The sequence below is a fragment of the Lagenorhynchus albirostris genome, chromosome 14 (genome assembly GCF_949774975.1).
Source record: "Lagenorhynchus albirostris chromosome 14, mLagAlb1.1, whole genome shotgun sequence".
NCBI lineage: Eukaryota > Metazoa > Chordata > Mammalia > Artiodactyla > Delphinidae > Lagenorhynchus > Lagenorhynchus albirostris.
The window spans coordinates 24,875,205-24,897,942 of NC_083108.1; the positions used below are offsets into that span (position 1 = coordinate 24,875,205).

The window sequence follows — 22,738 nt, forward strand, 5'->3', positions numbered from 1 at the left end:
AAAACATTAAAAAAAGAAAAATTCTTCCTTTAAAAAACAAAATTACGGTGGGCTTCTTTCTCTGTTCTCTGATTGTCTCTGTTTTTCCAATTGTTGCTTTAAAAGTAAAATAAAAATTTAACCTATTTAAAAAGTGGCTGGTAATCAGATTAAAAAGTGCTCAACCTCACTAAAAATTGAGGAAATGCAAATTAAAGTGACAAAAGACCATTTGTCCCAATACACTGGTGGTCCTGTGAATAATGCAACAGGCGTTTGGAGAGCAATTTGGCAACAGCTATTAAAACTGATTCTACTTCTCAGCGTCCACCTAAGGAAACAGTTTTATATGTGCAGGATGAGGCATGTTCAGAAGTATTCACTGAAATAGCTTGTATTCCCAGGGGAAAATCTGGAAATAAACCAAATGCCCGGCAATAGGTAAATGGTTGAACAATGGGACGTCCATACTATGGGCAATTGTGCAGCCATTAAACAGAACACAGCAGCTGTACAAGCCTGGAGGAGTCCCCAGGGCATACAGCTATGGGGAAAAGGTGAGTTACTGAACAACATATTCACCAGCCACGATATATGATTGTGAAATAATGTATTTCTGTAAGTCGTATTTTACATACACACACACACACACACACATACACACACAAACACACACGTAAAAGCACTGAAAAGGTGAGGAGGTTAACTCATCATTCCAGTGGGAGGTAGGGTGAGACAGTGGAATGAGGACGTAACTAATCAACATTTGAATTCTTATGTACCATGAGAATATATGCATACAGTACTTGTGTCATTAAAAATAATTTTTTTTAAATAAGGAGAAGAATGAGTCCCCACATTCACACCCCACAGGTCCCCTTAAACTCACTTCTGTTAAGCCTTTCATAGGCGGTCCACCATTGATAGCTTCCTCCTATGAGCAAAGATGACAGGGAAAAAGGATTCAAAGGACAGGAGGAAGTGAGGGAATGGGATAAAAGAGGGATAAGGGAACAGTGAACAAGCAAGGCAGAATGTAAAGAAAAATGTAAAAAGAAAGAGAAGGAAAAACATTGTGAGAAGGCGACATCATGCCGATCTGAATCCATCCTACACATATGCACGGTCGCATCTCTCTTGTAAGGTCTCTGTGCATGAGACAAAACCCAGGACTTCCAAGTGCCTGAGAGCATCAAAAAGAACTACAGGAAGTTCTCTTCACCCTCACTGGCTCTTCATTTGACTTGCAAACAAGCATTCAGTGTAAAACACGCTTTCATTAAATGTATCCACTCTTTACAAGGGCCCTACGTTCTATCCTTCCAAGGGAAGGCAGCTGGACATGGAGGGGTAGGAAGGCAGTCAGACAAGTCCACCTGTGGCTGTGGTCGTCAACCTGAGCAGGACATCAGAGTCACGTTGGGGTGGATGAGATGCCAATGCCCAGGCCCCTCCCCCTTCCACTCAACTCTAGGGCGGGATCTGTCCGAGCTCCAGAGCAATTCCAACATGCAGCCAGAGTTGTGAACACTGCATTGATGATCCACAAACCAACCACTAACATCAGAAGTGCCAAACTACCCCACATATAACATCCCAGTCTCTTCCACAAAAGGTTAATGGCCAATGAGATCTGGAATCCTAACTCTCATTCCACAGGGGGAAAAATAGACTAACTTCCCAACAGCCTGTTAGTCACAGCCTGTATCGAGCATGGAACCAAAAGTAGGTGGGGAAGGGGTGGGCACCAGGGCTCAGCTCAGCCACCATCAAGCAGTGGGGTTTGGCCATTTTCCATCTCTGTGTCTCAGTCTTTTCTCCTGCAGAATAGGGCTATAATCCCCCTCCTCCCCAGGACAGAGTGAGGACAGCTCTCAGGATGTGCCTCTGGGGACTTGGAATCCACTGGAGGATAGGCACTTTTGAAATGTGTGGGTGTGGGTGAGGGTGTAATTTGAAATTGGTACCCAAACATGTTGGGAAACTTAGAACATACATTCTCTTGGTTACTCTTGTAGGAAAAAAAGGACACTTTTCTGTCTCTCTCTGTTTCTTCTCTCTCTCTCTCCCATTCATCCGTCCATCCATCCATCCGTCCATCCATCCATCCATTTTTCTTTCTAGTTATTGATGGGGGAGGGGTGGGGGAGAACACAACTTCACAAGCATCATGAGGTATTTTCTTCCTGAGTGTCAACTGTCATCCCTCAGATCCTAAAAAATGACCTCACCCACTGAAAAGCAACATTCTTCTCCACTCCCTCAAGTTTTCTCAAGGTTTCCAAGATTCTTAACAATTTTCTCTCCCAGAAACATCAAAACACCACCACAGACAGGCAGCCCAGGACATTCTCTGAGGTTTTTTATTTTTGTTTTTGTCTTTTGGCTTCCATTTAAAATAGTCATCAGATTAAATAAAAACAAGCAAAAGTGCTTTAGCAGAAAGATTTCCTGTAAAGCTGTGTCAATAGAGATTGTATTTTTTAAAGAAGTGTGTTATAATAACACATCTAACCCTGGCCTTGCTTAGAGTTGCCACAGCTGCCCCCTCCCCTGGAGTCTGGACCCCAGCTGTATTTGGGTTGGGGAGGGTAGTTGGTGGGAGCAGGACTGAAACATGTCCCCCTCGGCCACCTGCACACAGGCGGGTCCTGGGACCCTGCCAGGTGTTCGCATTCTCCCAGGGAACCTCAGGGAATGCAGAAAGTTTAAGGAATGCATCTAGATGGTACAAATGTTTTCCACACTCTGCCTCAAGCCAACATCTGTTTAACAGCCCACCCAGATGTGGACATCCAAGCGTGGTTAGGTCCAACCAATCCCAGGAGCAGAAGCCGGGAGTGCAGGGCCCAGACTGAGGGAACTGCCCCATCTGCTCTATATCCTGAAAGCTCAGCTGTCCCCACAGGGGGCTCAGAGGCGCTGGGAGGGCCCCTCCTTCCACAATTCTCCCCGATGGCTGCTCTGGCAACAGAAATCCTATCACTCACAAAGCACTCCTCTGGGGTGGAGCTGCACAGCTTCCTGGGACCCTTGTCCTGCAAGAGCCCATTTCACCTGAAGGAAATTTTGAGGGATGCCCTGCTGGAGGCCACCAGAGTCCACTCCGTGGGGGAGGCAGGCAGCACACGTCAGGCTAGGCCCACGCACCCATCCACAGGGCCCAAGCCGAGGCCAAGCCCTCTCACCTGTTCAAGGCCATTGCTCCAGGAAGCGGCCCCTCTGCCTTGGACCGCTCCCATCAACGCACAGCTCATTGTTAATGCTCCCGTGGTGACCTCGCTTCCCCCAGAACCACACGCCTCTCCCCTTTACAGCGCAACTCCTTTAATACAGGGAGGACCTGCATTGTATTATCCTCCCATCTCAAACCCATCTCCTTGACCTTCACCCCCACCACTGGACCGTCACCCCTCCCATCAGGGTCACCAACGGCCCCAGTGGCTCCTTTGGGTGATTCTCACTCCTCCTCCCAAATGCCCTGCAGCAGCAGTCAGCCCGCCCCCCCCCCACCCTCGAAACACATCGTCCCCAGGGCTTCCAGCACCCAACTCTCACCTGGATTTCCTCCTGCCTCACTGCCATCCCCTCTTGGTCTCTTTTGCTGGTCCCCCTCACATCCCTGCTTTCTAAATGTAGGCAGACCCCAGGACTCAGCCCTTGTACATCTGGTCTACCGACCCCTCTGCCTCGTTGAGGCATCTCCTCTGCTCTCCCTCTTTCTCCCTCTGCTCCAGCCACACCGGCCTCCTTGCCGCCCCTGGAATAACTCTGCCAGCTCTGGCCTTTGCACGTGCTGTCCCCTCTGCCTGGACTGCCCCTTCCCCAGACATCTGCAAGTTCACCTCTCCACCTCCTTCGGTGACATCTTCTTGACATCCCATTTAAAATTGCAAACCCCTCCTGACCTTCATCACTCCCCACTCCATTTTCCTGATTTATTTTTCCCCACAGCAGTTGCCATCCACCACTGGGATAAGTTCCACGAGGGCTGAGCTTTTCATCTCTTTCACTCACTCCCAGGTACCCAGTCCTAGGACAGTGCTAGACACAGAGCAGGTACTCAATACACACTTGTAGAATGAATACTGAACAGACTACAGGCTCACACTACCTGTGATTGTAGAACTTCAAGGACGCCAAGGAAAGCATCGATTTCTCTCTCAGGGCAGATCTTGCCTTCCCTACCCTCCAATGGGGATAAGGTGTGGACCAGCAAGGCTTCACAATTTCCCAGGTCCACTCCTGGTCCTGAGTTCCAGGAAAGCCACAGGTTCATTCTGGCTTTCTAAAAAGCTGGAGGGTCTGGATCTTCTGCCCACCCAGAGAGCGAGCCAGCCAGTTGCACTTGGCTTTTCTCCAAAGCAGGGCACCCATGTCAACTTCTCTACTTGACAGAGGAGCCCCAGGCTTGAGGGGGACAAATACAAGAGGTGGACACTGGGCCCCAGACCCTGAGCAGAAGAGACCCCCCCGCCCCGAGCCTCTGGGTGCAGACAACACTCTGCCCCTCTGTAGTTTCGGAACCTCTCATCACCTTTGACCTTCCAACATTCCTGAGGCAGCGGGATCATCCCCACTCACCAGATAAGAAAGCCAAGCCTCAGAGAAGTTGAGGGGTTTGCCTGAGGTCACACAGGCCGCTGGTAGTTGGAACCAACTCTTGAACAAACATCTACTGAGAATTTAACATGTTCAGCAAAGATGCATGTGACATGGTCACTTCCCTTAATGGTTCACATTCTACGCAAGACGACTCAAAACTCCCAAATCTCGACCCACAGTCTTTCAGCCGAGTTCACCTCCTACCCAGGATCAGGGCTGCCACAGACCGACCAGGAGCAGGGAGGCCAACCTGAGAGTCTGGTCGGAAGGCGTCACGTGTGTCACGAGGTCTGGCACCCAGGGCCCTGGGGGACTGTCTGAGAGACTCGATTCTTTGGCGCCAACAACCGCCTGTATTCGACATCAGAGGAAATATTCACAAGTGACAGACTTTTGATTATTATGTGCCCTTTGGATACGCTACAGTCGCCACATCTCTTTTAGAACATGAGCTTGTGAAGGACAGGGAGCGGCGCCTAGCACACAGCAGGGGCTCAGTAAACGAGCGTTCCATGAACACTGGCTGGGCCGCAGCCACCCAGTGGGGTAGGACGGGGTAGATAGAGGTGGTTCAGAGGGGCTGGGAGCACACAGCCGGGGGCTTCCTGCCTGGATCCCACGCTCTGCTGGGTGCGGCCATCCACACCTTGGCAACCTAGGGCCAGGCGATCAGAGGCTGCCTGGAATTAGGGTCCCTTACCCCTATTACCCCACTTTGAGCTTCCGAGGCCCCGTACCTGCCCAGGCCCTGCCCCCTCCCGGGCAGTGCTCACCTGGGAGATGTGGGACTGCGTCTTCTCACTCTCGCCGTCCCCCTCCGTCTTGTCGGCCAGCAGCCCCTGCACCTGGTACTCAAGCACGTAGCTGTCGATGAACCGCTCAAGCTCCTCGATCTCCTGGGAGCGGCTGCTCCCGGCCTCGGAGGAGGCCGACGCTGCTGAGGAGTTCTCCATCCCTCCCGCTCAGGGGCCTGGGCTGCGGATACAGAGAACGGATGGGCTCTGTGAGACACAGTTGGAGGCAGAGATGATGACCCCACTTGAGAGATCCTCCCCCGCCTGGAAGCAGTCCCTCATCCAGCCTGCTGTCTTGGTCTCCCAACATCCTGAGAAGTCAGTGGGGTGCCAGCTCGCCTTTAGTGTGAAGAGGATGCTGTGACCCCTCCTGCGTGGGGAAGGAGACTCAGTCCCAGAGAAGGCAGGTAATTTGCCTAACTGGCCAACACAGTAACTCATGCGATGTTGAGCGTTAGTCCATACCCGGACCTTACCACCCAGGAAAAAGCGGAATACGGACCCAGTCTACAAGTTCAACCCTACTTCCCAACTTGGAGTTAACAAAATCCACCACAAAGCAGAATAAAACAGACCACAGGCTTCTACGTCTCTGACCCCAGCATTGAGATGTACAGGGGTCCACAGACACAAACCCTCTAAGGGGCCTGGGCCTCTAAGAAATACCTCCTTCTAAAGAGACATTTTCTCTTTGGACGCCAGGCTATCCCTAAATTAGGTGAAGACTGCAGGCCCTAATGTGATCTTGCAGCCCTGCTAATGGTGCATCCACTGGGACACGCGCTACACTCAGTCTGTAAGGACGTGACTGGCTTTTAATGATACGACGTGAAAGGCAAGGTGGGTGGCCTGGGAGGGTGTGGCCCAGCCACGGTCCTCTGTAGGAGAATGACTCCCTCTTCAGCCCTCAGGCCCTCTCCCTGGGGGGCCTGGCATAATGTGACCATCATTCCAGGGATAGCTGTTAAAGTCCACCAATAGAACTGCTGTCCCTCCCCCACTAGACCAGGTCAACCCAGCCGCTGCAGGGGCCCAGGCATGCAGGGACACCTCCACTGTCCACGCTTGCTCCCAAAGCTCCCTGCCGATCCACCTGGAAGTTGGGAAGGCTAGAACCATTCTCACCACTAGGTCCCTTCCCACCAGGGACCCTCCCCCTTCCTCTGGACAGGCTCTAGGCCTGATGGGAAAAGGCTTCAAAGCTTGTCTGGTGTCCCTTCCATTGTCTGGAAATCAGTGCTCTCCACAGGGAAGCCTGTTCAGCAGAGGAAGCAGAGGCTGCACATGGCTTCACCACCAGAACTAGCAGAACAGTCTTCTACCCAACCAGCACCATTAGATACACAAAGACCCAAGTAACGTATGCAGGGGGCTCTGAGACCACAAAGGGCTGCCGGCACCTAGAACAGTACTGTGGATAATAAAGGCAACATCCCAGTATTTTCAAAGGAACACTTGCATTTCAAAACCTTGGATTACTGAGAGCTTTTTTAGGACACAGTTATTCACCGATATTTAAGGGCTTGTTGCGTGTTTAACGGTAATGAAACCAAAACAGCACAAGGAATGTCCTGCTGGGTTCCGGAAATGCTGCTGAGACTGAATGCTGACTCCCTCCCACCCTCGCCAGGCTCCCGGGAGTCTGCGGACCACGGGGAGGAAGAACTCCCTGGGGAGACACACATTCTCCAGCTGGTCTCCCGACTCACGTTTTGGCTTTCGGCTGCTGCATGAGACCCAGCCTCCCTTGGACCCCAGGCCAGCTGTAGCGGGTGTGCGCCGGGCTCCTGAGCTCAGTGGCCTTAGGGCTCATGGATTTGTCCACCTGCCCCAGAGGGAGGAGTCTGAGGTTTCAGGGTTGGGTGAGGGAACCCAGGTGCGGAGGCCTGCGTGGCAGTGAGTGTGCAGGTAGTTTGCTCAGATTGAAATAAGCATGCCTAGTGGTGCAGGGCCACAGGAGGGGGTGGGGGTGGGGATGTCCAACGCCCCTTCCTGCACCTGCCATTCAAGGCCTACAGTGGCCTTACATCCCTCCCACCACCAACATCCACCTGCTCCAATGGCTGCCTGTGCTTCCCTCCGGCCCCCTGGCCACTCTGCTCCTTGTCCCAGGTACAAGCCGTGTGTGGCAGGTAGACCTCCTAAGAGGGTCCTGAGTGTACACCTTTCCCCCAGCTACTCAATCAAACATTAATCTAGGAACTCCTGGGAAGGGATTTTGCAAATATAATTAAACTCCAAATCAGCAGACTTGAAGAGAGGAAGAGTATTCAGGGGGGCCTGATCCAATCACACGAGCCCCCTAAATCCGGGGCTGGAGATAGAGACAGCGTTGCTGGCCTGAAGAAGGAGGGGTGCGGGCAAGGATCCTGGGCGGCCTCTAGAGGTTGAGAGCAATGCCTGGTCAACGACCCACAAGGGAAAGGTGCTTCCGTCCTACAACTGCAGGAAGTAAGTTCTCCAACGACCAATGAGCTCGGGGTCAGGTTTCGTCCCCCAGAGCCTCCAGACCAGAACTCAGCCCAGCCGACACCTTGATTTCAGCCTCCTGCTATACCGAGCAGACTTTCAGAACTGTGAGACGATAAACGGGCATCGTTTAAAGCCACTCCATTTGTAGTTATTTGTTACATGGCAATAAACCACTAACACATGATGCTTCTACTGCCTCTGTGCTTTTGCTCACACCGTGTCCCTCACCCAGAGTCACTTTCCCCTTCCCTCCACCTGCCAAATCTCGGGGTCCTAACACTCATGGAGTGCTAGAACCTTAGAGCCAACAGGCAATTAGCCCAACGGGCAATTAGCTCTAATAGCGGCCAGTGGGCAAAGGATGCACCCAGCCTCGGCCTAGGGGCATGGCTACGGCAACCCCTAATAGCAGGAAAGGCTAATGTGTACTGAGCCTGCATCATGGGCCAGGCACTCTCCTCCTTCGTCCACTTACCCCTCACCACAACTCTACGTAATCGATATAATTATACTCCTTAGAAGAGAAAACTGAGGTTCAGAGAGGTTAAGTAACTTGCCCAAGTTCTCACAGCAGAGCTCCAGGTCCAGTGACTCCCCATTGCCTCTTCATCCCACCTCCTGGCAGGCTGCTCAGGCCCTCAGGACATCTCCCACTTCGCCCTTCCTCAATGCCCTTTGAAAGCCCAGGGAATTCCTCAAGTGGGTGTGTGTGTGTGTGTGTGTGTGTGTGTGTGTGTGCGTGCGTGCGTGCGTGCGTGCGTGCGTGCGTGCGTGTGTGTGTCTTAACCCCCACTGGGCTGCAGGCTCTAGAGAGCTGGGCCCTGTGCCCAGCTCAGTGCAGGATCCTGGGCGGACGGACAGCCTCAGGGGGATGGGATGATAAGGCTGAAAAGGAGCCGCCTGCAGAAAAAAGCCAGAACCTAAGGCCGCACCTATTATTCCTCGAAGACTTAAGATCTTATCACAGGCTTCTGGCACACATCACAGGTACAGGCAGAGGCCTGGCTTCCGTAGGAACGAGACGGGAGCGTTTCCAGGAGGCGCGGCCCGCAGCAGCAGTCTCTGTCCTGCTCTGCTGGGCGCTCCCAGGCTCTTGCGGGTCTGTCACGGGGCCACACCACCGTCCTGTCAGGGAGCCCAGGGGCAGAAATCACCCCTCACTGGCTCACTGAGGAAAGAGACCGGCATTGAGACACACTGCCACCCTGGAGAATTTTGGTGCCCAGAGAGAGAAGGAGCATGCCCCACACTGGTCACTTGCCTTGGAGGCCCCCTCCTACTCCAGTCACTGCTGCCCAGTCAGATTCAACATGTAGCCTGACAGCACCTCCCCTCAGCTGCCCTGAGCGCCTTCGGCCCAGCCTCCTGACACGCACCAGCAGTGCCTGCAGGAGCCCACCTGGCACCTGGAACCTGCATCCTAGAAGTGGGAGAAGCTAACAGCCCCTGGGGCAGCCCTGGACGGGGACAAACATTCCCTCATGGTCCTTCAGCGGGTCCCCGTGGATCGGGCCCGGCTGCCCACAGTGGCGACCAGATCCATAGTGTCCCTTTGCCAGCTCTCCCTCCTTCCGTGTTACTCTCCTCAGGGACTCCTGTTCTTGGGGTACTTCTGGGAACTCTGCTTTCTGAGGGGGACCCGGGCTACCATGTCACTTGGGCTCATCTCTACATCCTAGAATGAGCCCCAACCGGGGTTCAGGTCCCTCCTTCAGTAGAAAAGACCCAAGTTTTATCTCTTTAGCAGAGAAGAGGGAGGAGGGAAAGAGAGGGAGTGCAGCTACGTTATCCGTCTCCTTGGCTGTCGGTCAGGCACTCGATCCCCCAGTTTCTATAGGGGTGAAATACATATAGCACAAAACGTACCACTGTAACCATTTTCAAGTGTACAACTCAGTAGCATTAAGTCCATTCACAATGTTGTGTGAACATCATCACTATCTATTTCCAGAACGTTTTCATCATTCCAAACAGAAGCCCTGCGCCCACCAAACAATCCCCCATCCCCCATCTCAGCCCCTGGCGGCCACTCTACTTTCTATCTCTTCTGAATTCGGCTCTTCAACGTACCTCATTTTGGTGGCATCATACAATATCTACCCTTTTGTGATTGGCTTATTTCACTCATAATGTTTTCAAGATTCATGCATGGTGTAGAGCGCGTCACAATTTCACACCGTTTTATGGCTGAATAATACACTGTGTTACAATAACACACTGTATGCATGAACTACACTTTGTTTATCCATTCATCCACCAGTGGACATTCCGGTCGTTCCCACCTTTGGCTATTGTATTAATGCTGCTGTGAACATGGGTGTACAAGTATCTGTCTGAGTCCCTGTTTGCAATTCTTTGGGGTATAAGCTTAGAAGTTTCACCGCATTCTTAAGGTAAAAAGAGTGAGGAGGCACAGAGTAAACTTTCAGGCTGATGGAGACACAGGGAAATAAAGGGATGCTTTCCTCCAGGACTTGTTCTGCTCCCTTCCTGCCTGTGCTTTGGGGTCTCCTCCTGGCTCCGTTTCTCATTCACAGGAAGATCAGGATGGGAAACCCCCAAACAGCTGGGCTGCTGGCTAAGCTGAGAGCCAGCAAGAGGAGCTTATGTTTTAATGATCAGTGAAAGTGATAAGGGGGACGGGACCAGAGGAGGAAGAAAGAGAGGAGAAGGTGGAAGAGGAGAAGAGACACCTCCCCTGGCTGCAGCCATCCAGGATGCAGCATGCAGAGCTGAGTCCAGATCCCAGGAACACGCCCTGCAGCCTTCCTGGCCCCCCTCCTCGCCCCGCCCTGCCCCCATTCCCTGCCAGGTGACGGATGCCGAGGAACAAAAGGGCAGACAGCAGGAGTGGGAGAAGCGCTGAGGCCGCACTTTGCTGTAAAGGGCAGGCAGCCCAGAGCCTGCAGGAGGGAGGGCGGGGCCTGGGTGGGCACAGCTGAAGGAGGGGCACGGAGGGGCTGGGGCTGCAGAGCGGTGTGGCTTCCTTGGGAAACCAGCACTCGGCAAAGGTGCTTCAGCTGACACCGCGGGCTCTGCCTGAGGTCAGGAATCTCGCTCCCCCCATCCTCTGGGCCTGCCCGCCTTGCATCCTTCGTGGGGCTCACAGCGCTACACCAGGGGCCAGAGGTCTGGAGGAAAGGTAGGGCCCAGAGACAAGAAGCTGGAACTGTCCCAGCCCTCTCAGCATCCTTTCCCACCCGCCCGGTGACAAAAGGCATTAGCAGCGGCAAATGTAGCCAATCCCTTTAAGAACAGCCAGGCGTTAGAGGCGGCACCTCCTCCCCCAATCCGCAGGACCAATTCCATGACCTGCCAACCAGATGAGACTCCTCTGTTTCGCTGCCTGCTAGCTCTTTCCTGGGGAATCCATCATTCCGGGCCCTGAAAGGGCAGCCCCACGCCCCTCACCCTTCCTCGGACCCTTTCCCCTCAGGCCCTCAGCACACAGCTCAGCTGGGACCTCAGAGAGGAAGCCCAGAGCTCATTTTTCGGCTTTCCGTAAGGGGCCCGGCCACCTGGCCCACAGGCCGGCTGCGGGGAGCTGTGCAGTGCAATAGGGGGCTCGCTCTGGGCTCCTGAGCTCAGTGGCCTGGGAACTCATGGGTCTGTCCATCCAGCCCAGCAGCACAGCAACTCCGCAGATGGATACAGGCACATCTGAGCTGTAGGTGGGCGGCAGGGCCCCGCCAGTCAGCGGCGCTCCCCTGGTGCTGAATCGCATCCACCCACCACATCTCCACCAGCACGGCCTCGCTCCCCCAGCCCGGACCCCCTCCAGCAGTCGCTCCTGGTCACACACAAGGCCCGCCCTTCTCCCCTTCCCTTCCCAACACAGTGCTGGCAACTGCCACCTACACCCAGAGCCTGCAGGAGGGCTCTCTCCTTTGTGTCAGGCAGCCCCCAGGGCAGGACAGGGCTGGGCCAGGCCTCCCGCTTGAGTGTGGGAGGAGAGAGGCCAGCTGCCACAGGAGGAGGACACCGACAGCCCTCCCTGAGGAAGCCACGGGAACCCCCTTCACAAGGTCCTGCAGCCAACCTTCCCCTCTGAGTTTGGCCCATGCCTCACCTCCTGCATCAACAGGACTCAGGCAGAATGCCTTTCCCCCAAGCCTGCAGCCCTCAGGCTCGGCCACTCGTGTCCGTGCTGGCCTGGGGACTCTGGGCCACGCTGGTGTTCGCCAAAGAAAGCAGGGGGATTCAGGGGAAGGCTCTGTGTACAGGAGCCTCAGGCCCCCAACCACCAGAAGTAGAAAAGTTTAGAAACACTCCGAGCTGGAGGCGACCTCACAAATCAGCATCATTTACCATCTCAGGAGTCAGGACACCAGGTGTCCTCTACATGTCTGACACCGGTGTAACCCTTGTTACTCAAACATCAGAAGGGGGCTTCCCTGGTGGCGCAGTGGTTGAGAGTCCGCCTGCCGATGCAGGGGACGTGGGTTCATGCCCCGGTCCGGGAGGATCCCACATGCCGCGGAGCGGCTGGGCCCGTGAGCCATGGCCGCTGAGCCTGCGCGTCCGGAGCCTGTGCTCCGCAACGGGAGAGGCCACAACAGTGAGAGGCCCACGTACCGCAAAAAAAAAAAAAAACATGAGACGGGGGTTAGCTAGGGCGGCGCTTTTCAAACTGCAGGTCTCGGCGGTTTAGCGGCTGCAAAATAAACTTAGTGTAAGGCAAACTCATGATCTCAGCATTAAAATTATACAACTAAGTTGAAAATTCCAGTGAGTAACACACATTGTAAGTGGAACTATTGTTTCATGGAACTTTTGTCTCATCTAAATACACCATGGAAATGTATTTCTTTCTGTGAGGCGTGGTCAAAAGAGTTTATGAAAAGTGGGCCAGAGCAGTGCTTCCCAAACCTTCCTGTGTGCAGCGATCACACGCAATCTTGTTAAAATGCAGATTCGGATTCAGTGGATCCCAGGTGGGGCCTGAGGGGCTGCATTTCTAACAAGCTCTCAGCTGGTGATGTTGCTGCTGCTCAGGGGACCTGGCTTGGAATAGCCAAGATCTAGAAAACCTGTCACATCCCTTCTATCCATTATTCAGCTCTTCCACCCTGGCTGGAATATGGCTGGATTCTCCATTCTGATCCCCTGGCCTGCTGGCCAGCTCCCTGGGAGAGGGGCAGTTTCTCTCATGGCCCACTTAGGGCCAGGCAGGACCTCAACAGGCTGAATTAATATTTATTTGTGGACCCTGGGATCACCCACCTCCACCCTGGGCTCTCGGCACCAGGAACACATAACAGCACCTGCTTAGAGTCCCACAGGGCCAAGCTGTGGGCCCAGACATACCCAAATGCTCTCAACAAGCTGGAGGGGCTTCTGAGATCTAAGCCTCATGACCTCAGTGGATCTTAGAGAATCCAGCCCCTTTACTGAGCAGATGAGGACACTGGAGCCCAGAGAAGGGAGGGCCTGCTGGGAGCCACTCGGATGCCTATGGATACAGCCCACCTGTAATGCAGGTCCCCAAGCCCCTGAGAGTCTGCCATCCCCAGAGACCCCCTGCTCAGCTGAGTCACCTCTCCCCTCCCCCAGCGACTGCCAATGTCTTTGGACCCCAAGTGCAGTTCTGCGTTACAGTCATTAACATCAGACAGTTATTCCTAAATAACAGACAACCCCCAAATCATTGCATCATTTTCACACCCTGTTGAACCCTCACTCCATGCAGGGCCCTGGGCCAAGCCCTGTGGACCTTTCAGAGTTTCCATGGAGAGACCAATGGGCCCGGGCCTTGCCGCTCTCTCCCCAGAGCAGCCTCTAGGAGTAACTGAGGAGCTGGACTGGTTTTCACAGTGAGGGCTCAGGCCACTGGGACCCAAGAAGACAGGAGAGACGCTGTGAACCCTTCTCTCCTCAGCATGCCCACCGCGGTAGCACCTGGAGAGGCACCTGAGAAGGGGGGCACGGGGAGAGGGACCCATAGCAGTCCATGCACAGGACACACTCCATCAGATTCCAGTCTCCCGACTGGGACTTCCTCTGGAGAAAACATCCTGAAACAGTCACTCCCCCGACCCTGCAGAGGCCTCCGCACCAGCAGACGAGCCCGGACCAATGGGCAGAAGGGCATCGAGGGTGGGCTCTTGAGGTTATCCCTGGACCTTCCTGCCGTCCATATCTGCCCTCCCCTCCAGCCCCCGGGGTCACCAGGAGCCTCCACCGGGCTCCGGGGCCAGACTCCCCAGCCGCTCCCCTGGCTGAGCACAGACTGCTTCCTGACACCTTCACGCCCCCCCTTGCGCTGTCACCCAACTCTTATCCTGCTCTTGAATTTTTTATGGGTTTTTATCTTGTCTTGACAAGACTTCATGGTCTTTCGGGGCCCCGCTTCATCCGATACCTCTCACTGTCCCAAGCCCTGACAGCAGACGGGCCTCCGGCTCCCCAGACCCCTCCCACCCAGTCCAGCATGCTCCTTCCCCGGAAGTGGGCCTCCCAGCTCCCCTGCTCACTGCTGCTGGGCCCAGGCTCCCCGCCAGTCCCCTCCCAGCTCTTAGAACATTACAGCCAAGGGTGCTGGGGGTGGACCTGTCCCATCCCCCGCTCCACCAGCCTCCAGGGTCACCTGGTCCCAGAACCAAGACTCCAACTTCTTCCCACCACATTCTAGAGCTTCCTTAAGGCAATTTACCTCAACAGGTACTGAGCACCTGCTGTATGTCGTGCCCCACAGGCTCGAGGGGGCAAGGAAGTCACAGGCCTCAGGGTCACTGGCTGGCCAGCCCCATCCTTGGCTGGGGTCAGGCCGCTTCCTCCCTGCCTCCTACTCCTAAGATAGGGAAACGTGATGATTCTGGGTTCCAATGCTGGCTAAACCAAGCTCTGTAACCTTGGGCAGGCCGTTTCCTCATCTTTAAAGTAGTCTGATGATCAAAGTACCATCTCATAAAATGTTGGGAGGATTAAGTGAAAACGCATGAGAAGTGAAGCGTGTGGGCCCTGCCACCGGCCTTGAAAAGCTTCTGAGTTGACGGACAGAGTGGAAACTCACTCGGAGAACGCCGGAAACAGAGCCCAGGGGTGTCCTGCTCTGAACCCGGCGATGCACCTGGGAGAGCACCTCAGGTGAAGGCCACAGAGCTCCTCCAAGCCCGGTGGCCCAGCACCCAGGCCTTCCTTCTCAGGTGACACTCTCCCTCCAGTGTCTCCCTCGGGGTAACCAGGGTCCCCAGTCATCTTGCTCCCTCCTGGCAACAGCTTCCTGAACCAACCCAGCTGGAGCGGTGACAGTACCAAGTGGTTTCAGAGACACTGGGAGGGGTCTCGGAAGCCTGTCCCTTGGGGGGCTGTGACCCTGCGGGCCTGTCTCACGGCTGGGAAGACAGAGCAGGCTCCGGGAACTGCATCCCTTCCCTCTCCCCTCCCATTCTCCAGGACCCCTCGATCAAGCCCACCTCTGGACACCACCCTGCCTACCCCAGCTCACCGTGACCTTGTCCCTCAGAACACCCACAGGAGCTGCTCACGGGGCCCTTCAGCCTCTGTCCCCTGCCACCTTGGATGACCAACTCTTCCCGCACAGGAGCATAAACACAAAGCAGAGACTGCAAATGCTCATTAAGGGCCATGTCAGGACCACAGTGTATTTCGTTTGGTCTGTCCTGTATTTTTTAAATATTCAAGCCAATTTTATAAACCAAAAGATTTCACGTAAAAATCCACATTTCTGATTTTCTTGAAAGACTGTGAGATCCAGCAATATTGGCCTGCCTCCCAACATTACAAGCGTCGGCTAGAGCTAAGCAGGGCTGAGCCCTTCAGACAGGGCACGTGATCACCAGTTCTCCACAGACCCCAATGCTCCCTAATGTCTCCCCACGGCCTACAGCCATCACTCTCACGCGGCTGCACTCACTCACATGTTACCTGCCTGGCCCTCACAGACATCCGCGTTTGAGACCCCCCCACTACAAGAAAGAAACTGTAGGTGGTCTATGACCACAAAAATGAAGAGTGTCCCTAAGAACTTGGAAATCAAGAACAAGGACTGTCCCCTGGCAGTTACAATGTGAAATCAGTACATGACAGTCCAAAATAGAAATATGCAAGGTCACTGCAAAGAGGGAGGTTTCCGGACCAGCAGGACACTACCCTAACCTGGTTGAAGACAGGCCACAGAGCTATTATAGGGAGATTGTGTCACCCTGCAGGGATTGCAATGACAGAAGGCAGTGTACCCCCAAACTCTGTCCAGGGAAAGGGGTGCCCCTCCTGGGTGTCTTGAGGGAGGTCCAGGCAAAAGGACAGGGCTGTCCCACTGCTCCCTATGATGCCTCTACCACACTCCAGCTCAGCCCTGAAGTGGTCTGAGGGGCTGCCTCCTTCCTCAGCTAAACTACAGGCTCTCAGAGGCCAAGGACGTGTCTGCTCATCCCTTTGTGCCCTGGGAGCCAGACCTGAACCCACTGTAGACCTTCAGTTAATCATTGAGTATTTGATGCTGGATTTCCAGAAATTAGAAAATGGACAGCAGGTAACTGCTGCTCTGTCCCTTTGGTGTTAACACACAGGCAGCTGCTGGCTGCTGGTAGGCAGAGACGGGTGGCACGTTAGCAGTGGAATCAGCTGGTACAGTAGCTGGGGGTGGACCCCTGTTGGGCTGAGTAGCCTGCATGTATCACACACAATGCTTGAGGCCCACTGGACAGCAACCACAGGAACCTCGAACTTGATCCGGTGCCCAGGCTCCTATCACTCGCCCTGCATTCCTCCAGGAACCACAGGCAGAACTGAACAGCAAGAGCCCAGTACTGTAAAACCACAGAGAATGGAAGGCCAGACCCCTGGTTCCTGGAGTGGCCTCCAGGTCCGGAGCCAGCACACCCATGCCGCCCCTGACTTTGTTTGGAGGACGCCAAGAGGGCTGCTCAGGGCCAGCTGCCTTTGACCTTTACTGAAGCAGGAAGGCAAACCATCAATACTGTATTCCCCACAGATCGCTGGTTTCCAAACTACTTTCCTCTAATACCATACTTATCTTTCAAATTAAATTATACATGGCTGAGGGGCTTCCCTGGTGGCACAGTGGTTGAGAGTCCGCCTGCCGATGCAGGGGACACGGGTTCGTGCCCCGGCCCGGGAAGATCACACATGCCGCAGAGCGGCTGGGCCCGTGAGCCATGGCCGCTGAGCCTGCGCACCGGGAGCCTGTGCTCCACAACGGGAGAGGCCACAACAGTGAGAGGCCCGCGTACCACAAAAATAAATAAATTAATTAATTAAAAAAATTAAATTATACACGGCTGCCCAGCTGCCCCAATATAGAAAAGATAACAGCCAGCATTTATTGAGCATTTACTATGTGCCAAACCCTGTGTTAAATGCTTGTCACATATTACTTTAATCCTCAAGACAATCCTATAATGTAGGCACCTTTTTGTCCCTACTGTACAAATTAGGAAACCGCGGCAGAGAGGAATTGCCCAAGGTCATCTGTTAAGAGGCTGGATGAGTCAGGACTTGAACCCAAAGAGAGGGGCTCCAAGATATGGTTACTCTGATTAAACAGAAGCCAGGAGCCCAGAACTCCACCCACTCAACGTGCCCATCCTTGCCCAACATCCCCCATGAGCTGCTGTTCCCCATGGTCACTTCTGAAGTGGGCCCTGAACTGCTCCAGGTCAAGGCTTTGTGCCTTTCACAGGATAAGAGAGTAAGCTACCATCAGATATGAACCATTGAATCAGATCTGAAATTATCTGTCCAGGCTTGGGAGGGGGCTCTGGGCCTTCTGCCCTTGGGTCCGCGCAGCCCAGCACCATCCTGCCAGTCGCCTCTCAATCACCCTGTGCATGAGGGAGACAGGTGTGCGTCACCACTTCCCTCTTACACATGGGGACCCTGGAGCAATGTGCCTGTGCCTTAGCGACAGGAAGGACTGCAACCCAGGTGTCCTGACTCCAGCCCTGGGTGTCTCCCCAGGACCAGTAGCAGCTCAGAGTCCCACTGCTTTGTGGCACGAGCCAATAAATCACTGACTGTTCCCACCAGCTTGTGCTGTGATGGGGCAGAAGCTCTGAGGGATGAAGAGGAAAGGGACTGGATGGAAGGGATGAAAGTCCTACGTGATACAGGGACTTCTTCTGGAGAGAGGGCGTGGGAAAGCCAAGCTCTGCAGACCACAGACATCTGCTGGCTACGGCTGTTACCTTGTAGAACATGGAGCCCAACTACTGAGATCTCGGCAACGACAGCCACACCAGAGATGAGGGCTGCTGGCCACGGCCATGTTGAAGGCTCAGGTACAGTAGTTTTCCTGGGGTTGGTTTCCCCCAAGTATTTTCTCTCTGGGACACGTGGAGGTCACATAATTAGGGAAATAGGCAGCCAGGAAATCTGACCTCCAGATCACTCCCATTGGAACCCACTAGAGTGTGTGTTCTCGTGGACGTGATCATTTTGTCTCTCCCATCAATATACTTCCAGGGCCCCGCACAAAGTAGGATTCCACAGAAGATGGATGGAAGGACTGTGGGCTCCCGGTGAGAGGGCCACTGTGACCTAGGAGCTCTCCCTGGGGGCTAGAGTGGGGCAGCTGCAGCAAGGACTCCCGGACGCAGCCAGATGCCTTGCAGAGAGGAGAGAACCCACCTGGTGGCAGGTCCCAGATGGCTGCTCTTATTAGGCCATCACAGTCATTGGGCTCTATTTCCCATTAGCCCTGCAGTTAATTTCCCTCACTAGAGTGTGGTAGCAGCAGATCACCTCTTTACGGGCACACAGCAGGAGCAGTCTGTCGCCAGTTACAGCCACAGGGAACAGGCTGCGTGGTTAACTGGTAGATAATTAACCGAGAAATTCCCCACAGCCCTCTGCAAACTCTACTGAGATGGGAGAAGGGGATCTGCAAAGCCAGAAAAGGGCCTCCACTGGCTCAACAGTCAACGGATTTCACTCCAGAATCCTGGGAGCTTAGAAGTAGAAAGGCCCTTACAAATCACTGAGTCAACTGTGGGTGAGGATGTGGAGAAACTAGAACCCTCATATGCTGATGGTGGGAATGAAAAATGATGCAGCTGCTTTGGACAACAGTCTGGTAGCTCCTCATATGATTACACATAGGGTTAATATAAGATCCAACAATCCTATTCCTAGATATATATATATATATATAGATATATATATATATATATACACACACACACACACACACATATAACCAAGAGAAGTGAAAATACGTCTCCGTACATAAACTTGTATGTAAATGTTTTTATTATTATTTTATTTATTTATTTTTAACTTTTGGTTGCGTCGGGTCTTCATTGCTGCATGCAGGCTTTCTCTAGTTGCGGCGAGCGGGGTCTACTCTTTGTTGTGGTGTATGGGCTTCTCATTGCGGTGGCTTCTCTTGTTGCAAAGCACAGGCTCTAGGCACATGGGCTTCAGTAGTTGTGGCACGTGGGCTCAGTAGATGTGGCTGGCGGGCTCTAGAGTGCAGGCTCAGTAGTTGTGGAGCATGGGCCTAGTTGCTCCGTGGCATGTGGGATATTCCTGGACCAGGGCTCGAACCCATGTCACCTGCTTTGTCGGGCGGATTCTTAACCACTGTGCCACCAGGGAAGTCTAGTACTAGTACTAATAATAGCAAAAACATGGAAACAACCCAAATGTCTGACAACTGATGAATAGATAAACAAAATGTGGTATATTCAAGCAATGGAATATTATTCGGTCATAAAAAAGAATGAAGTCCTGATACGTGCTACAGTGTGGATGAACCTTAAAAACATTGTGCTAAGTGAAAGTCACAAAAGACCGTAGATTACACAATTCCGTTCTTATGAAATGTCCAGAATATGGAAATCTATAGGGACAGAAAGTAGATCAGTGGGTGATTAGGGTACCCTCTAATGTGCGGGTGAGGGGATGGAATAGGTGGGCAGGAGGGCAATAGTTAAAGGCTATGGGGTTTCTTACTGAGGTGATGAAAGTGTTCTAAAATTGACTGTGGTTGTCCATATCTGTGATTATACAGAGAAGCATTTAATTGTAGACTTTAAATAGGTGAACTGTATGGTATGTGAATTATATCTCAATAAAGTCTCTTAAAAAACTAGTGTATTTACACAAGTTGGTCCCAAGATAATTGCCTTGGGTTCGAATCTCTGGCTGAGTAGCTTAGAGACCTACCCAGAGAAAACTATAGCTGTGAGAAACAACTAAGACTATAAGTGAATAAAAGAATTTCAACAAAAAGCCTAAAAAACTGAGTCCAGATTCCCCCTAAATCTGACAGAAATGTTTGCAGCTTCCCTAGAAAGGATTCTGCTGCTTCACCAAAGATAGAATGCATCTCCTGGTGCAGCTCCATTCATCTATCCATTCATCCATTCTTCCATCCATCCATCCATCCATCCACTCCATCCACCCACCCACCCATCCATCCATTCACCCATCCCTTCATCCATTTATCCATCCATTCATCCATTTATCTGTCCATCCATCCATCCCTCCATCCATTTATTCATCCATTCATCCATTTATCCATCCATCTATCCATCCATCCATCCAACCATCCAACGATCCCTCCATCCATCCCTCCATCCATTTATCTGTCCATCCATCCATTCATTTAATAAGTACCTACTCAAGTTTGATTTTAGGTGATAGGATCAAACAGGAAAGTAACCAGGCAATTGATATCATGAGTTAAGTGTTGTGGGCCGCAGAGGTGCAGCACCAACACATGGGATGAATGTTATTTTTATTAGTTTGTTCTAACTGACCAAAAAATGCAAATAAAACTACTAGATATTAAAACCAGGGGAATCCTTAGAAAGCCAAGTCATCAATTCTAAGAGCCACCATTATTTTATAAGCCACAAAGAAAAGAAAAAAAAAATGCTGCCAATTAAACTATGACATAATGCCTTAATGACAAGCCTGCACGCAGACAAATTGGTCACACGAGCCTCACATAGCTTTGCGGTGGTTTCATCTCTTCTGAGGGATTTGGAAATTCCTCCTGCCTTTGGTGGCACGCATGAGACTGATAATTCCTGCTGTTTTACAAGAAAGTATGAAATTGCAGTTCTTCCCCCAACAACAAATATTTGTTTTTCTAATATCAAATCAATGCCCCACTACTGCTTCCATGTCCCTCTGTGTACACAGTAACATTTGGTATCAATAATAAATTATAGTGAGATCTTTTGGAAGACATTTTGAGTGCCAATCCACTTAACAGGTGGATGACCAACGACACACCCAATTCAACTGAGGTCATGACAGTCTGAACAGCAGGACCACGTTCACGCCTGCTCAGGCAATGACAGCTATGCCAGTGACACACCTGCCATGTGGCTAGCAGCCATCGATAGTAAGATGTACCCTGATTTCAGAGATATTAACATGTGGGGGGAAATCATGTCTCCTAGAAGCAATGAAATGGTCAAGTCATTCCCTCATATTACAGATCAGGAAACACGAGCACTGTGACATGACACATCCCGAATCATGGAGCCAGGACTAAAACCCTTATTAGTCGAGATTGGTGTGTTTCCTTTTTACTCGCTCAGGCCCCCTCCAGGAGACTGCCATCTCTAAGCTTCTCTTACATTTTCTTGCTTAAAAAACCCAAAACATGCAACTAGAGATTATCATACTAAGGGAAGTCAGAAAGAGAAAGACAAATACCATATAATATCACTTATATGTGGAATCTAAAATATGGCACAAGTGAACCTACCTACAAAACAGAAACAGACCCTTAGACATACAGAACAGACTTGTGGTTGCCAAGGGGGAGGGGGGAGGGAGAGGGAGGGACCGGGACTTTGCGGTGGTAGATGCAAACTATTACATTTAGAATGGATAAACGACAAGGTCCTAATGTATAGTACAGGGAACTATATTCAATATCCTGTGATAAACCATAATGGAAAGGAATGTAAATATATATATATGTGTGTGTACAACTGAGTCACTTTCCTGTACAGCAGAGACCGGCACAACATTGTAAATCAACTCTACTTCAATAAAAAACAACAACGAAAAAAAAGCAAACAGTCTTTTAGAGCATACCCAACAATAAGATGAACATATCTGTACAAACGGTCATAGTCCTACAAGCCCATGAAGATGGGCTCATTCCAATGCCATCTAAGGGACCATGTTAAACATGCATGTAGGCAAAGAAGGACCATTAATTTACAGCTGCCAGGAGACTGCATTTCCACTCCCCACAGGCTGGTCCCCAGGCTGCCATCCAACAATATTGTGCCATGTTTATAAATGAAGGTGGCCAGGTGTTTTTCTCAGAGTTACACGCTCTCCCTATAGGTGGGGGGCCCCGGAAGACAGCTTCTCCATCAGATCGCCTATGAGAGTCCAGAAACGGCCTTGCTGAGCCTGATGTGAGAAATCACTGTGTCTATTGCATGCAGGCAGAATATGCGAGCTCAGGAAACGGCTAAATTGATTCTCAATATCTAACCATGCTGCTCGCATCCTGGCAGTATATGTGGCTTACAGGGCACTGGATCAGGATGGGGAAAAACACATTTTTCTTTTGTGAGCCTGGGATTGCAGAGCTGGCCCCTTGACATGAGCACAGATTAACGCGATCAAGTCCTCCGTGCTTCAACAAAAAAGTCCTTTTTCTTTTCCTACAGCTGGATTAAAGAACAGGCCTAAAGCCTTCAAAGTGAGGACAGATCCAGTTAAAGAGAGCTGAGATATACTTCCCCGAGTGGAAGACCGAAGCCTGAAAACTGAGCCAGATATGGGCCTGCCCAACAAGGATGAGGACAGCGGCCAGTGGAAACATCCAGTCTACGCGGCTGAGAGCAAGGAGGGCACGGCTCAGATTTCAGCAAGAGTCACAGCCTCACCGGGGACACCAGTGTAAAATGGAACTAACATGAGAT

General features: G+C 52.1%; 1 protein-coding gene across 10 annotated transcripts in view; it reads right to left on the reverse strand.

Moving 5' to 3' along the window:
* Positions 1 to 22,738, reverse strand: part of CTIF (cap binding complex dependent translation initiation factor) — a 304,577-nt gene that overhangs the window by 225,444 nt on the left and 56,395 nt on the right. For 9 of the 10 annotated variants that reach the window (XM_060170359.1, XM_060170358.1, XM_060170351.1 and 6 more), the window contains one exon: positions 5,358 to 5,559. In XM_060170359.1, the coding sequence (XP_060026342.1) occupies positions 5,358 to 5,537 (180 nt within the window). In that variant the 5' untranslated portion in view covers positions 5,538 to 5,559. Of the gene's footprint in view, positions 1 to 5,357; positions 5,586 to 22,738 lie in introns of all 10 variants that reach the window. The other variant, XM_060170355.1, reaches the window with a different exon arrangement.